Consider the following 17,173-nt stretch of genomic DNA (forward strand, 5'->3'; position numbering starts at 1 on the left):
CCATCTGTTTGGTCCCCTGCTACAAATGTGGGAGACCAGAATGAAGCTCCTAGTTCCTGGCTTTGGTCTGGCTCAGCCCTGGCTGTTGCAGCCATCTGAGAAGTGAACCAGCAAATGGAAGATCTCTCTCGCTCTCTCTATCTCCCTCTCCCTGTGTAACTCTGACTTTCAAATAAATAAATAAATCTAAAAAAAAAAAAAAAAACCCACAAGGAGGCAAGTGGACACTCACTGCAGACAAATATCTAATCCGAACGGGTCCCTTTTGGATCTGGCCGCTCAATGGTGTGTGAAACTCTCTAAAGTCATGAATTGTTTCAGGAAATGGGTTTGTACATTCTTTCTATCTTAATTTTTGGGTGCCTTCCATGCCCAAAATACTAAAATAGGCACTTTCTGTTCTGAACAAATCACATTTATTTACCAACTCTCATAACTGATATTTTCCTTCAGAAGAAGAAATGTGCATTGAAGCATTTTGCCTCCCAACGTTTGCTCTTCCAGCACAATTTAGGATTATTTAAGATGACTTGAACCATGTTCGTAACTGTGCCTGGCCATAAGTTAGCATCGTATGTTTAACTTACTAGAATTACTTCCAAAACATGTCCAGTGGGAAAAATCTATAAATAAAATTATCCATCAGTATCAAAATTTCTATAGTTTTACTGAAAATAATGCAGAAGTAAAAATAATCACAAATGAGGCAGGTTTCCATTAATAGGAGACACTGCCAAGTTCACTGTTGAAAGGGTTCTGGATTTTCTCTTATAATTTTTGTTCTAGTAACTGCTTACTTTTCAGTGTTCATGACTGAATTTTAATGGACTTGGACTAGCAGAATCCTTGGCCTAATCCTCTGTTTGGTTAAAAAAAGAATCACGGAACAGAGAAGACAACCACAAAGGATCTGAAGTTGGATTCTGATTACTCCTGGAATGTGTGTGTGTGTGTATCTGGTACAAAAAAAATTGAAATCCATGCCTAATTTTTTCATAATATGCATTTTCCACAAATGTCTTGAAGATTCCATCATATACATGGGTTTTGGGGGTTTTTTGCACCAAAATAGACATCTTTTAATTCCATTTTCCACAAACTTTTTGAGGTATCCTCTTGTATATATGTGTGTGTTTATACACTAAAAAGACATTCTTCTCTAATGAAAAATGAATGAAGTTTATCCAGATCCATGACATCAAGACATAGTCCAACTGCATTTCAGAACCTGGGTCATTCATAATTGAACTAATTGATTCAAAGCCAAGAATAACCAAGGCATTTGGGCCAAAGCCATTAATTTCATTTTTATCTGTAAGTAATCTTCTAAACTACAATGTCTTTTTCCCCTTCCTCAGCAAAGGAGAAGGTTACTTTCATGATAGAAGCTTCTATATTATAGTCTATTCTGAAAACTTAATATGATTTATAAATATTATTAAATGAAATGTGTATTTCCAGACGTTTCTGTGAATGCCCCAGCTTGTCATTGCCTGTGAGCATAACTTGGCAGAAATTTAGGAAACTCTGCCTGAAGCAGCAGAAAGGGACTGTGCGTGGTGCAAGCAGGAAGGACCCCTTTTTCAGGACACAAAAATCTTATCTGCTAGCCTTCCAGAAGCATCAACCTGATCGTAGAAGTTGCCAACTGATATCCTCAAGCAACCAATTATCTAACACACCTGTTCACACAGCAACACAATCGTGCTGGCTTCAGGTAGAGGCAAGGTGATAACCGAAGATCAAGAAGAAGTTACCAGGCTCTTTTTCAGAGGGATGGCTCTTTTCTGGGGTGCCTTTGACAATAGGTGTAAGTGCATAATGGCAGGAAGCTTCTTCTCTAATGTCATTTGCCTGTTAGAGCTTCTAGGCTCTTTGAATCAAAATAGAAGACACTAATGGAATTTGGGCAAGGAAAAAAGAAAATCAATGGAGCCCTATATCTTTGAGTGCTTACAGTTGGATGAAAGAAATTGTATGAAGAACCCTGTGATAATAGATCTTGAGAAAAGCAGCACATGCTGAGTCTATTAGTTTTCAAACAAGTGAGATCCACTCAAGTTGTGAAGAGACCGCACCGTTAGCCCTGCTGTTGAAAACACTAGGAGCAGCAGCATCAGACGTGTTCACAGTGCCAGGCAGTTTTTTGTTTTTTGGACAGGCAGAGTGGATAGTGAGAGAGAGAGACAGAGAGAAAGGTCTTCCTTTTTGCTGTTGGTTCACCCTCCAATGGCCGCCACGGCCGGCCCATCTCGCTGATCCGAAGCCAGGAGCCAGGTGCCTCTCCTGGTCTCCCATGCGGGTGCAGGACCCAAGGACTTGGGCCATCCTCCACTGCCTTCCAGGGCCATAGCAGAGAGCTGGACTGGAAGAGGGGCAACTGGGACAGAATCCGGCGCCCCAACTGGGACTAGAACCCGGTGTGCTGGCGCCGCAAGGCGGAGGATTAGCCTGTTAAGCCATGGCGCCGGCCCAGGCAGTTTTTATCTCTTCCAAAGCTCAAAGCCAGGCACATAGTAGGTCTTCCCTAACCATATGTTGAATTTGAGTAACTGCACTTACTGTTATTATAACTTTAAAGAGAAGGTTACTAATTATAGAATAACATCCTTTGTGGTGCTGCTAGGAAGCAAAGCAGCTTGGGAGAAATAGGACCAATTGAGCATCATAAAGTACCTGAAAGAAGGAAACTGGCATGAGTGAAGTTTTGTGAGTCCAGCTGAAGAAATCATTGTGTTTTCTAAATGGAATTTCTGTAGCAATCGCTGCATCTGATTCCAAGAAAGGCTCTATTGTGAGACTTTCCTAACTGCAGTGCACAGTGAGTTATCTCTTTTTGAGTTTCTGTTCTTCTTTCATGGTACAAAATAGAATGAAAGACTACTAAACACAGTTCAGCCATGTATACTGTCAGATCTGTCTGAGCCAAGATTTAAAGGGGGAAACATAGATAATGTTAGTAACACTATTTTATTATTGGAATCCACTTACGTTTTCTTGGAAATAATTTCAAATGCTTTTTAACGCCTATTTTAAAAAAAAAGACTTCTGCTAGAAATGGAATGTGGGATTTTCCCACATGGATGCTTTCTATGGTGTGGGGCCGGCCAGAGCTGGCTTCTGCTCTCCTGATTGGGTCTTGTTTCCATCAGGTGGGAAGAGAACTGATACGGGTTTGGAAATACACTCCATAAATCAGCACAGAAACCTCTGAGTGAGAGGGAAGAGGAGTGGTCTCCGGTGGGCCAGACCCTAGATTGTTCCGTCAGTAAGGCAGGAAAAGGCAGATTTTGCTCAGAAGAGCCTACACTTTCGCACAGCCACAGCGGTAGTGAGGAAGTGAAAGGGCATCAACTGGCGCTCAGAAGGCGTGCAGTTCCTTGATGCTTCGTTCTCTCATGTCTTTCTTTTCTGAAAATTAGACTCTTTTCTATATTCCTGATGCTGGCTTGAAAATACAACCTGCTGAGTTTTTCTATAAAGATAATGGCTTTCTGGTTTTGAAGATCTGTTTGCTTTCAGACTAAAAAACAGAGATACTACAGCTTAGATTCGGCAGTTATTATTGCTATTGTAGCACAAATTTCTATCATTTAAAAGCATATTAGGGCCTGTGCTGTGGCCTAGCGGGCACTGCCACCACCTGCAGTGCTGGCATCCCAAATGGGCCCCAGTTTGAGTCTTGGCTGCTCCCCTTCTGATCCAGCTCTCTGCTATGGCCTGGGAAAGCAGTCGAGGATGGCCCAAGTCCTTGGGCCCCTGCAACCATGTGGGAAACCGGGAAGGAGCTCCTGGCTCTTGGCTTCGGATTGGCGCAGCTCCAGCCATTGCAGCCATATGAGGAGAGAACCAGCAGATAGAAGACCTCTCTCTCTCTCTCTCTCTCCCCCTCTCTCTCTCTCTTTTTGCCTCTGCCTCTCCGTAATTCTGCCTTTCAAATAAGTAAATCAATCAATTAAAAAAATATATTAACATACACATAATAATAGCCTAAAAGGTTATACTTAAATATATATTTCTACATACCAGAACGATTGTACATCATGTTATATGTAATATGAGAGTACCTCAGAAAGTTAATGGAAAATGTGTATTATGAAAAAACTAAAAATTCGTTGCCCCAAAACTCTTTTAATTTAGCATTTCTATGAACTTTTTGAGGTTTCCTTGTATATTCTTAAACTACAGTGATTTTACATGTATAGAGAATATTAAAACATAAATATTCCTATTTTTAAGTTTTCTCAAATTTCTCTAGAAATTCCAGGTAGCTTTTCATTGCATCCTTTCCATTGGCTGCTTCCCACCTGTCCTCACCCATCTTTCTTACACCCCTAGCTTTATGTCTGTCACTTGGCAGGTGCTTAGTAAATATCTGTGCAGTGAACGAAGGCCCTCAAAGTCCACTGCGTAATTCTGTGCTCCTTGACCTTGGCAGCATTACCTGTTTAGTGACCTAGCTTTTTATTTTTCCAAAGTAATAGGCATTTAAGAATTGGGACATTCAGTGGCTTGATCCAGAAAGGTCTAGAAGGTAATGGAGTTCAGATTACAGGCATTTCTGCAAGGTTTAGGGGATGGCTAGGGAGAAGATACTGCCATTTTTTACTTACTTTTAGGGAAATTATAATAGAAATATAAATTCAGTTGGCTGAGATCTTACCCTGAGTAAATGTTAGAGCTAGGAAAACAACAACAACAAAGCAAGATTCAGTAACCCTCAGCCTAAACATAAAGTCACTCAATTGATTAACAAATGTTTACTGAGCACCTGCTATGCCCAGGAAACTGTGGCCGGAGCAAATGATGCCAAGCCCCTGCCTGATACAGATTGAGACGTGGCATAGCCTACCTCCGCAGAGCAGTCCTTTGTGTCTCACGCAGGAGAAATTGTCACACTGACAGAACGGCCCGTAAATGTTTCCATAGGGAGACAAGTGGCAGATGCACTGCCCGCAGTAGCAGTCACCCCTGCCGCTGCACGAGGGCTGCCCGGGGGCCTCTCTGCAGGAGTCCGTGCTCAGCATGTCCTCGCCACACTCGCAGCGAGGACCCATGTGGCCTGGGTGGCAGGCACACACCCCACACTGGAAGGAGCCGTTGCCATTGTGACATTTGGAGCTGTTTACTTCCACTTCTTGCTGACAGTCACAGCTGCACTGGGGACTGACGAGGATTTCCAGGGCGTCTCCCAGGCCCACGGGCTTTATGACAATGTGCTGGCTTCTCTTCTCGCAGTTGGCTACGCTCACCGTCACGTTGAAGGAAGCCTGCGAGAGAACATAGGAACGATCTGCTTCCTCCAGCCACCAGCGGGCAAGAGGCGAAACCAGGCTGCAAGCTTTGCATCCATCAGCTTTGCAAAAAAGATGCTCCTTAGATCTTTTAAAGCCTTGAAAGAATACAAAGCTTCAGTGAGCTCAGCTGAGTTCTCACACCCTGGCCTATTTATTTCAGGTCTATGGGCTCTCTACTTACTGTGTCTCCCACCTTCATGTGCGAGCATTTCTTTTGGTGTGGGAAGAGGGAGCTGTTACAGATGGCTGTGAATGACAAGTTGAGTCCTTCCGTGTCTCCTAATACTTCCAGTTCCACTTCTGACCGAAGTTCCTTTAGTTAAGGTACAGAGAGTTAAATGAAGTCACAACCATAACATACAGCCAGAAGAAGGAACTGTGAATCATCTTCATTAAACTAAAAATGAATAAAATTAAATAGGGTCTGAAATAAATTCATTGTGTCATTACTCAAGCAAGAAAGTGAGCAATCAATATATTTCATATTTTATCAAATCGAAGATGCCATCAATTATAAGATTTGCTATTATTTTATGACAATTAAATTATGACAGATACCTGGAGACAGTTCTGCACAATATATGAATTATACCCATCAGTCTAAAACAATTTAGCTTTGAAAATTATTTTATCCATTCTGAGGGATTTGGCAAATTCTCCTCCCCGGAATTGCACAGCTTGGCATATAAAAGGCAGGTTTTTTTTTTTTTTTGGCTTCTATCTCAGTGATAAATAAAACAACATCTTCCTTTACTTGTAAGTATTACCATTTCTCGGGTCCCATAACGCAGCTGGTTGTTGCTTTGGAAGGACTGCAGAATGGCAGTAATTCCTTCAACAGTGACTATCTCCTCACTGGTATCAAATTTACACCCTGCTGCTCTGTGTCGGTACGTTTCTGCATACATCACTTTTCATCTGAGTATAGAATTGCGGCAGACACTTTTTGAATACATTAAACTTAACTCTTGCAGCAACACGTGTTTAACAAATGGAAGTGACGACAATCACATTGTCAATGAAAGCTCCATCATGACTGCCGCCTGGCAGACGGTGCTTGTGAGACATTGCTAACTCCAAGCTGGATCCCAGTTCTACAGATGTCGAAATGTGGGTGGAAGCTGTTGGGATGTATTTAGTACCTTTTGTTCATTTAGTGTAGAGTCAGTTCTGGGGAAATAATAAGACCGGATTTTTTCCCTCAAAAAAAAAAAAAAAAAGCTGATCATCTAACTTTTTACTATCCTTTGTTCACTTACAAAATAAAAGTGTATTTTAGGGGGATATAACCAAATTAATATAAAAAGTAAGTTAGAATAATATTAAGTTATACTTCAATTCATTTAAAAAGTTTTGAGGATGCTGTTGGCATGGTTAAACACATTTAGCTTTGACTTTTCCATAAGTATGATCTAGCCCACCCCATAGCAAAAGGACCCTGACGTCCTCCAAATTCTATTCATACTAAAATCATCAGGAATTATGACAGGCATGTTGGAGGCCATGGAACAGCGGGTTCAGAGCTTAAAGAGACAAGTGCAGTATGACCAGAAAGTCTGTAGATGACAGCAATAATGAGACCAGTGAGTGACATAATCTTACATGGAGAAAGCCTTGGCACTGATAGCGTCAAATTGCCAATTTAACCAGGAGTATTTTAAAATACAGTTCCCAAGGAAAGCATAGAAATGTTAACTTGTATTTTTCATCATTGTCTTTATCCACTCATTGAGCAGCTCCTAGAAGTCAGGCAAATCCAGCCAATCAGTGCCGTCCTGGATGTAAAGGTCAACAGCAGAGCTTACCATGGGAATCCTAAGTTTTGAGCATCTTCTACTGCGTACTTAGGGAAAGAAGGAAATGAGTGAGCGAGGGTCAGATGAACACATAGGCAGCACTAAAGGTGTGAAAATTTTTTAAAACATTATTTGTCTGAAAGAGTTACAGAGAGAAGAGGAGAGAGATTTTTCCATCTCCTGGTTCACTCTCCAGATGGTTGCAACAACCAGGGCTATGCCAGACCAAAGCCAGGAGCCAGGACAGATGTTCCCAAGTCTTTGGGCGATCTTCCACTGCTGTTCTAGACAAATTAGCAGGGAGCAGGACTAGAAGCAGAGCAGCCAGGACTCCAACTGGCACCCATATGGGATACCAGTGTCACAGGTGCCAGTTTTCAAAAATATTGATACAGCCGATGCCACAACACAGGTCCCAGTTTTTAAAAACTTTGATACAGCACTGTAAGATAAGAACTTAAAGTTTGTAGCCCCTGGTAGAAGAAGGATTTTAGATTTTTTTCTCAGTATATTTTCTTACCTTTATCTTTTGTAACTGAAAAGAAACTCAATGGGTTCCAATTTTTTCAAGTCTTTTTAGAATACATTTAAAAATAACAGTAGAAAGCCGGCGCCGCGGCTCACTAGGCTAATCCTCCGCCTTGCGGCGCCGGCACACCGGGTTCTAGTCCCGGTCGGGGCGCCGGATTCTCTCCCGGTTGGCCCTCTTCCAGGCCAGCTCTCTGCTGTGGCCAGGGAGTGCAGTGGAGGATGGCCCAAGTGCTTGGGTCCTGCACCCCATGGGAGACCAGGAGAAGCACCTGGCTCCTGCCTTCGGATCAGCGCGGTGCGCTGGCCGTAGCGCGCCAGCCTTGATGGCCATTGGAGGGTGAGCCAACGGCAAAAGGAAGACCTTTCTCTCTGTCTCTCTCTCTCTCACTATCCACTCTGCCTGTCAAAAAAATAAAAATTAAAAAAAAAAAAAGTAGAAAATACATTGCCACAATCTATTGCATATGTCACCATTTGAATCATCAAGTTCCAAAGGTAACTTGAGTAAAACTGTTTAGTTTAACAACAAAGGACACTTGTTTAGTATTTTTATTTTTTAAATAAATCTATTCATTTATTATTTGATAGGCAGAGAGAGAGAGACAGGATGCCCTCATCTGCTGGTTCATTCCCCAAATGCCCACGTGACCAGACCCAGGCTAGGCGGAGGACAGAGTGGGGAATTCAATCTACATCTCACACAGCCATTATCTGCTGCTTCCAAGGTGCATATTAGCAGGAAGCTGGAATTGGTAGCAGAGCCAGGATTTGAACCCAGGCACTCAGAGTTGAGATGTGTGCACCACAACCTGTGTCTTAACTGCTATGCCAAATGCCCGTCCTTCGTATTTTGTGATAGCAAATAAAGTCACAAGATTCTATTCCGATGTTTAGTGCCTTTATTTCAACTACCCCATAAATCACATGAGTGACCTGGGGCCATCAAATGAGCTGCAGCTTCTGACGGTGCGAGCAGGGGCACTGACTGAGCTCGTCAGACAGAAGAGCAGATATTTTTGATGATGCATTCGCTTACTGTCTTTGACGATGTTAGTGGTCAACACTTTGCAGGGTATCAGAGTATCAAGTTAGAGAAAGTGGAGTGTGTTCTAATTCAGTGATTCTACACGTTGAAACTTTAATGACTACATGTGAGGGAGAAAGGTCTTTGCAGTATTTTGTTGACAAGCTCTCCTGTCCAGAAGAATTTCAAGCATGAGATAATGTGGGGATTGATTTTTGATGCGAGCTGAGAAAACAGAAATTTCTGAGGGCATCAGTGGTATTAAAAGACCCCACCCTCCTATAATTTTAATGGGCACATCGGTATTTTATTGTTTAAGGAAATGAAATATTGGAGAAGGAACACCTTGCTTTTCCCCCTTCAGGTGATGAGGGGAAAAACAGCATCATTAGCAAGTTTTGTGTTTTTCAAATCAATAGCTCCCATTTCCCCTGAAGTTCTCTAAAGACATCTACAAGAGGACTCCGGGCATGCCTTTTTTAAAATGTATTTTTAAAAATTATTTGAGAGAGACAGAAGTGGGAGTGAGAGAGAGATACAAATACAGAGAGCTCCCATCTGCTGCCTCACTCCCCAGATGCCTTCAATGGCCAGAGCAGGGCCAGGTCAGAGCCAGGAGTTGAGAACTAAGTCAAAGTCTGCCAGGTGAGATCCAGTAACTCGACCCATTGCTGCTGCCCCTGTGGGTACATGTCCCAATGTGAGAAGCACATGTCCTAACCTGCATCCCAGCCACTAGGCCAAATGTCCCTTTCCTCTTTTATACCTGTTTTTTTTTTTAAAGGCATTGTGGCACAATGAGTTAAGTGGCCCCTTGCGGTGCTGGCATGCTGTGCAGATCAGAAGCCAGGAACCTTTATTTAAAAAAAAAAAATATTTATTTCAAAGTCAGAGTTACACAGAGGAGAGGGAGGGAGGGAAGGAGGGAGGGAGAGAGAGAGAGAGAGAGAGAGAGAGAGGTCTTTCATCTTCTGGTTCACTCCCCAGTTGGCCGCAAAGGCCAGATCTGAGCTGATCCAAAGCCAGGAGCCAGGAGATTCTTCCAGGTCTCCCATGCAGGTTCAGAGGCCCAAGCACTTGGGCCATCTTCTGCTTTCCCAGGCCATAGCAGAGAGCTGGATTGGAATTGGAGCAGCCAGGACTCAAACCAGCGCCCATATGAGACGCAGGCATTTACCTGCTATGCCACAGAACCACCCCCATGCTGGCATCCTGTATGAGTGCCAGTTTGAGTTTCAGCTGCTCTGTTTCTAATCCAGCTCCCTGCTAATGTGCCTGGGAAAGGTAGTGGAATGTCGCCTGAGTGCTTGGGACCCTGCCACCTACATGGGAGACCCAGATGGAGTTCCAGGCTCCTGGCTTCAGCCTGACCCAGCTCCAGCTGTTGCAGCCATGAGGGGAGTGAATTAGCAGATGGCAGATTCCTCTCTCTATCTCTCTCTGTAATTCTTCCTGTGTCACTCTGCCTTTCGAATAACTGAATAAATCTTTAGGGGGGAAAAAGTGTTCCGCAGATGATTTTGATGTTTAGTTAGGGAACACTGGTGCATGTATGCTAAGTATTGGCATATATTGCATTTGGATCATTTATTTATAATTTTAAAACATAGATTAAGAGGATTTCATTCATTATTAGGTAACAAATGTTTGTAGCAAATGCTAGAGTTTATTGCTTTATAAAAATTTACTTTTTGCATGCCTATCCTAATTCAGTGCTTCATTTTTATCTCTCTGTGTGTGGTTGTTTATCTTCCTTTGTAAATAAGGGCAAAGAAAGGGATGGTATTTAGGAAACAAAAGAGTTGGCAGTTGGCCCTCCTTCAGTGACTAATTGAATTATGAAATGGGGACAAAGAAATAGTCACCTGCAGATATGGGTCTTATTTTAAGGAGGAATTCTGTCCTTGGGCATTAATTCACTAAATCAAGGCAAAAGATTGTACAAACACTCATAAAACCAAGGGCAAAATTCCCTGGTTCCCCAAAGTAGAGATCCTAAAACATGGTGTGCCTGGTGTGCTGTGAGTGTTTTGGTGTGTAGCCAATGCTTGTATTTTTGCTTTCATTAAGATCTCATCTCATTAAGCCTGCAGAGTGAGTTCTCCACATAACTCTTTTACTCACTGGTAATTTAAACTTAATTTTTTTTCAGACAGAGAGCTTAATTGTATGACTCATGGAGCCTTTTCAGTCAAATTAAAGTTTTGCCAAGGACAGTGCTGCTGTTGGTTCTTATTATAAAAACAATCTCCATTAAGGACCGGGTTCATGATTTTTCTACCTTCTGTTTGCTTTACCTGTCAGGTGGAAGATCTACAAATGATGTAACCAAAATTTATAATGTATATTTTGGCTGCCTTAACACAGAGACATTTTCTTTGGATAAACACGGTCTGTACCAACAAATGAGAATGCATTTCACTGCCTGAAACACATCTTAGTTTCTGAAAACCAGAGGAATGGAAAAAATAAGACAAAAAGACAAAAGCAGGCTGTAAAGCTTCATACTTCATACGCAGAGATGATCAGCTGGAGGACGTTCCCGGAATCCTGCTGCAGCAGCCCAACGGTAGCACCAGGAATCAGTTTCGCGTAGTTCTGTGCACACAAAGGAAGAGGAAGTCAGTCTTCATTCGAGGGGCTTGAGAAAGTGGCGGGCACAGCCTGCTGCCCGGATCCTCTCCGTTTCACTGGCTGGGGGGGTGGGGTGGGGTGCGGTGCAGTGGGGTGGGCAATGGCTTCAGATAATAATATGATGTTTCTCCTAAAGGCTGACACCATACATCATGCCACTTCCTGCCTCAAGGGGGCAATGGATTGCCCCAGCTGCCACTGGGGAAATCTACTCTCTGTGTCTGCCTTCGTCTAGGATTGGGATTGAGATCCCAACAGAATTCTCAGATAATAACATCTATATAGCATCTTGCATTACTAGAGTGTCTTTTGTCCGAAAAACTGGGGGCTGTATCTAGACATTTCTCTTTTTATTTGCAATGTTGGAGTCTGTGCTTTGGCATGTATGGGCAGTGAGGGAACAGGTGCTCTGTAAGTCATTCCAATTTGGGGGCCTTAAAGACTAATCTATTGGTAGAGAAGTGGAGTGAATGATGGGCTGCATGCTGTTAATGCTCCCTTTCCTACCAGGACTGTCAGCACCATGGTGGGGCTGGTTGGGATGCTCTCAACCTCATCATGATTAATTGAGTTAAACCGTCTGCATTCTCCAGTGGGAGAACTCACAGGATCAGTTCAAGGCTCAAGGTCTTGAGCCAGAGCATGACCTAGGAAGGAAGCTTTGCAAAGCAGAGGACTTCTCCAGACAGCTGAATATCGCCCGTCTCTTAAACTTTAGGTTTTGAAACTTGATTTTCAAATGACGAGTTTTGTAAAGTGTGAAATACGCATCCCTGTCTTCTTAAACTCTCAGGAATACTTCATTTTTTTTCTTGAAGGCATAGAGCTATACTTATTAATGTTAACTATCATTCTATAGCCATCAAAGGCTGTGAAAAGCCTCGGAGAGGTCACACCTACACCAAATAAGCCCTGATTGCTATGCTTTTTGTTTCTTGCATTTGTTTTTAAATACTTTCAACTTTCTCCTTGTTAAGCACTAAGGTATCACTGGCCCACTAATTACTCATTTATTCATTTACTGTTGCATCCAACACCATCCATTAGGTAGGCTTCATGTGCGGTGCTGTATCAATAAGAGACTATGCTTTTTCTGTCAGCTGTGGCCTTCTAAGTTTCTGTGTGTTGTGAAATTGCATGACTGAGTTCATTAAAATTGTATGCAGAAAAGAGCAAAGGGGTTTTGACGAAAGGATTTAGAGCATCTGCAATAGTTCAAACAACATTTTGATATCCTCTCTTATTTCAAAGATTTAAATGGATTAGAAACTCACAAAACTAAATTAGCATTAATACTTGTCATTCATTGTGATAGTGATATTAAGTAAATAAATCAGGACAAAGGGAACCCAGGGGAGGAACTTGTGATGCCAGGGAGACTTTTGGTGCCATTAGAGCATGAGATGGAACAAGAAGGGCTTCTGGGTATATCCAAGCTTTCTATACCTCTCCTGAAAAAAATGAGCTTTGGTTTTTGATTTGTCAGTTTTGTAATGTTCTCCCTATTTCAGTGTTAATGATCCTGTTTAAGTTTGAAGTTGCTGGAAATCTGAACTCTTAAGTGTGTCAGATGTTGCTCTGCTTTGGCTCTGTGTTTTCTCATTGAGTGGGCCGTAGGCAGAAATCCAGGTAGCTTTCCTCACCTTACTGCATGCGCCACGGCACGGCCTGCTGACACAGGGCCCCTCTGCTTCCCTGAGCCAGGTAGAACTTGTAAAGTCTGAGGAAGGCCTGGTTCACGGACTTACTCTTCAAATAAACACATGTCAGAAAGGGCTGTGAAGCATACAACCTGTGGTTACCAGTGAATACCTAAAGAGGAACTTGAATTCCACTCACATGGAGCTGGAATGTGTGTAAATTTGACTGATTCCACAAGGGAACGGAGAGGGAACCTTTGGAACTTGACAAAGAAAGGTGGAGGTCCTTTTGAAAAAGTATTTTGGGGCTCTCAGGTTTGTATGAAACCGCCAAGATCCTTGAAAACCATCCTGATATCCCCAAGGATGAGACATCATGGGGTATTTTTTGCAAGTACTGTTTCAAGTGGCCTCCAAACTTGGGGTTAATTATTGGCTAACAAAGCTGAATCCATCGACTTGCTCAGGCATAATTATGGTCCTGCATGTGGTATGACATTTGGCATTTGGCTCTTAGGACAAGTGGTTAACATTAATAGCATTTGATGATTGCCACTAGAGTGAGGGTATAAAGGAATTGGCAGTCAGTAGCAGTAACCAGTTTTAACACTGACAGTTGCTATTAATTAATTTCTGGATGTTGATCCTCACCAAGAGCATTTCAAATAATTCACTAAGAACATAGGCATTGTGGCTTTCTCATCTAGCACTGTAAAAATATGCTTTAAACCTTGTATTATGATTACTGCAAATATCGTGTATCAAATGCCTTCCTTTCATTAAAGTCCTAAAGTGCTATTATAAATTGCCATGATGAAACATGTTTAATGTTAGAAAAAGGATGATTTTGCATGCCCGGGTGGGATGAATGATAGCATTGTAAGTCTAAAAGATGACGCTTGGATATTAGAAATCGTCAACCCTGTAAACATGATGCTGCATGAGCTGATGAGAAACACAAGCTCCCGTGCTTGGGCTTGAGCTCTCTGTTATCTTTCTTTGGATTATCCTAATTATGGATTTTTCTCCCCTCCTCCCTACCATGCCACCCAGGAGTTCCTGAGGTTGCTTTTCGCATTCTTTCTGATGACCTTAGTTTTCAGAACATCCTTCTTCAAGCCTATTTATTTGTTTACTCTGCCCTGTTTCAAAACATGATTTCTTATTTGTCCGACTGTCTGCATTTGCTCCCTGCACATCTCCTTCTTGTCAGGGAGAGAGGGTGAGACAGAGAACAGGAGCTCATTCAGCAGGCAGGCATCAAATGATACAGCAGAGGGGGCCTGGATTCACAGCTCACACTAGGGCTCCTCCCAGGGAGTCTCCAAGTTCATGGAGCTCAGGGTCTGGCTGCCAGAGGCAGCTGTCAGGTGTGCGCTCCTATTGGGCTAAGGGCAGGGGAACCTGCAGCCACACACCTGCTGCCTCCCTTACCTGCAGAAGGTTGCTGGTTGGCTTTCTCTTCAAAGAGACTCTGGCTGAGGACCCTGGCAGACCCTCCCTGGCTTTTATGCTCCCTTTGCCTCCTCACCCTTGGAAGGGACAACTCCTGATAGGACCTCTTTCCTGCTAGTTAACTCTTCAGAGTCTGGCTGCTTAGTATTAACTGTGTGCTTGCTGGGGATCTGATTTGGTTTCTGCCTCGGATGGTGACTCCAGTCTGAACCCACATATCCTAGTCTTGTGACGTTTCTAGTAGAGTCTCATAGACTCTGCATTACCTTAGATCTCATTAGCCATCATTTTATAGAGATCGAACTACCCAGGCCCCTCATTAGAGGGTAGAACAGCCAAAGATGACTTGCCACATATCAGCTAATGCCATTTTTTAAAAATATTTTTTAATTTTCCTCTTTTTAAAAAAAATAGTTTTATTTGAAAAGCAGAGAGACTGGGGGGAGCAAAAAAAGAAGAGGAGGAGGGAGAAGGAGAGGGATTAATTGATTTTCCACCTACTGGTTCATTCCCCACAAGAGTCAGGGCTGCACCAGGCTGAAACCAGGAGCCTAGAGCTCGAACCAGGCTTCCCACATGGGAAGTCTTTGAGTGAACACCTGCTGCCTCCCAAGGTGTGCATTAGCAAGAAGCTGGATCAGAAGCTGAAGAGCTGAGACTCAAACTCTGATGTGGGATGTGAGGGTCCCAAGTGACATCTTCACTGCTGTATCAAATGCAAGACCCTAACAATAGGTTAATGGAGAATTTGGAAAATCAAACACTTAGAGCAACCAGCTACTTCTCTTTAGATCCTGTGCTTCTTAACTCTTTCTCTGAAGCCTCACTAATATAGCACTGATGTCACTACTTTTTTTATTGTTACATTTTTCAATTTACTAATATAGAGAGAACAGATTTCATTAACTTCATAGGTACAATTCCAAGAATACAACAAAAAAGACATATCTGATAGAAGTTTGTGATCTGAAATAAAGAACTCTTAAAACTCAACAATAAGAAAAACAACTGTAATAAATTAATTAAAAGGTGAATCAGACATTGACAGCTCAACAAAAAATATATAGATGGCAAATAGGCATAAAGAAAGATGTTTTTATCATATGTCATCAGGGAAATGTAAATGAAACAAAATGAGGTACTACAATATACTTATTAGAAAGACCAAAATCCAGATCTCTGAGAACACCAAATGCTGGTAAGGATGTAGAGATAAAGGAACTCTCCGGCACTGCTGGTAGGAATGCAAATGATAGAGCCACGGAGGAAGACATTTGGCAGTTTCTTACGAAACTACACATGCACTTACTACATGACCACAGGACCCTGCAGTCAAATGCCCATTTTATTCATAATTGCCAAAACCTGGAAGCAACCCAGATGTCCTTCAGTGGGTAAATGGATAAATAAATTGTGGTACATTCATTCAATGGAATGTTATGTAGTACTAAAAATAAAACAGATCTCAAGTCATGAAAAGATATCAAGGCAATTTAAATGCATATTACTAAGTAAAAGAAGCTGCTCTGGAAAGGCTTCACATTCCATGATTCCAACTAGCTGACACTGTGGAAAAGGTAGAAACTATGGAGACAGTAAAAACATCGGTGATTGTCAGGGGTTGAAGGGGAAGGGTATGGGGGCCAATAGGTGAATGATGTTTAGGGCAGTGGAATTACTCTGTATGACACCATAATGGTGTACACATATCATAATATATTTGTCCAAATGCATAGGATGTGTGAAACCATGAGTGAACTCTAATGTAAACTATGAAATACTGATATGGGATCATCATCACTTACAGCAAAGGTACCACTCTAGGGGAAGTTATTGATAATGAGGGAGGTTATACATGTATGGGACAGGGGTATATGGGCCTCATGATATTGAGGCCCAGAGAACTTCATGAACTTGCCTGAGGTCATTCCTCCACAATGTAGCAGAATGGATGCCACCTGCATCCTTGTCCCTAACATTGGTGCTCTCAACCAGATGACTCATGTTAGGTACCTGACAATGGCTCTGTGGGTCTCCTGATGATGTCATCATTGAGTCTGAGAGAGGTTAATGAATTAAGCCAGAGACTGGGAATGTTCATTTTCTTGGATCTGAAATCCAACTGCAAGTTGGATAACTTAAACCTCAGAATTATATTATCTCACTATCTGGAGGCCAGAACTCAAGGTGTTCAAGGTGTCAGCAGGACAGCACGCCTCCCAAAACCCGGTGGAGGCCATCCTTGCCTCTTCCTAGCTTCTGGTGATGCCAGCAATCCCTGTGTCCCTCCAGGCACCACTCCAATCTGCCTCCATTGTCACACAGTGCCCCACATCATGTATCTGTGTTTCTTCTCTTTTTCATATAAAGGTGCCAGTCATAATAGACTATCCTACTCCAGTATGACCTTATATTACATTAAATAATTTATATCCACAATGACAAATTCCGTGATTCTGGGTGACATGATTCAACATATAACACTGGGCTAGGAATCTTTCGGTTTCTTTAACCTTCATCCCTTAGCTTGACTGGACAAGTGAGTACCTTGCTTAGTCACAGAAGTAATGAGTGATCGAAACAGGTCTTGAGGGGCTGGCGCCATGATATTGTAGTAGGTTAAGTCTCTGCCTGTGGTGCCAGCAAACCATATGGGCACTACTTTGAGTCCTGGCTGCTTTATTTCTGATCCAGCTCCCTGGATGAAGCTCCTGGCTCCTGACTTCGGATTGGCCCAGCTCTGGCCCTTGCAGCCATTTGAGGAGTGAGCCAGAGGATGGAAAACCTCTCTCTGTC

The 17,173-nt window shown here is 42.5% G+C and overlaps 1 protein-coding gene across 2 annotated transcripts in view; it reads right to left on the reverse strand.

The window, feature by feature from the left end:
* The window catches only part of ITGB6 (integrin subunit beta 6), a 73,080-nt gene that overhangs the window by 24,763 nt on the left and 31,144 nt on the right, over positions 1 to 17,173 (reverse strand). For both annotated transcript variants that reach the window (XM_062199926.1, XM_062199919.1), the window contains exons 8-10: positions 11,157 to 11,246; positions 5,479 to 5,610; positions 4,853 to 5,270 (exon numbers count right to left, since the gene is read on the reverse strand). In XM_062199926.1, coding sequence (XP_062055910.1) covers positions 4,853 to 5,270; positions 5,479 to 5,610; positions 11,157 to 11,246 — 640 coding nt within the window. The remainder of the gene's footprint in view (positions 1 to 4,852; positions 5,271 to 5,478; positions 5,611 to 11,156; positions 11,247 to 17,173) is intronic.

This window comes from Lepus europaeus, chromosome 1 (assembly GCF_033115175.1).
Source record: "Lepus europaeus isolate LE1 chromosome 1, mLepTim1.pri, whole genome shotgun sequence".
Lineage (NCBI taxonomy): Eukaryota > Metazoa > Chordata > Mammalia > Lagomorpha > Leporidae > Lepus > Lepus europaeus.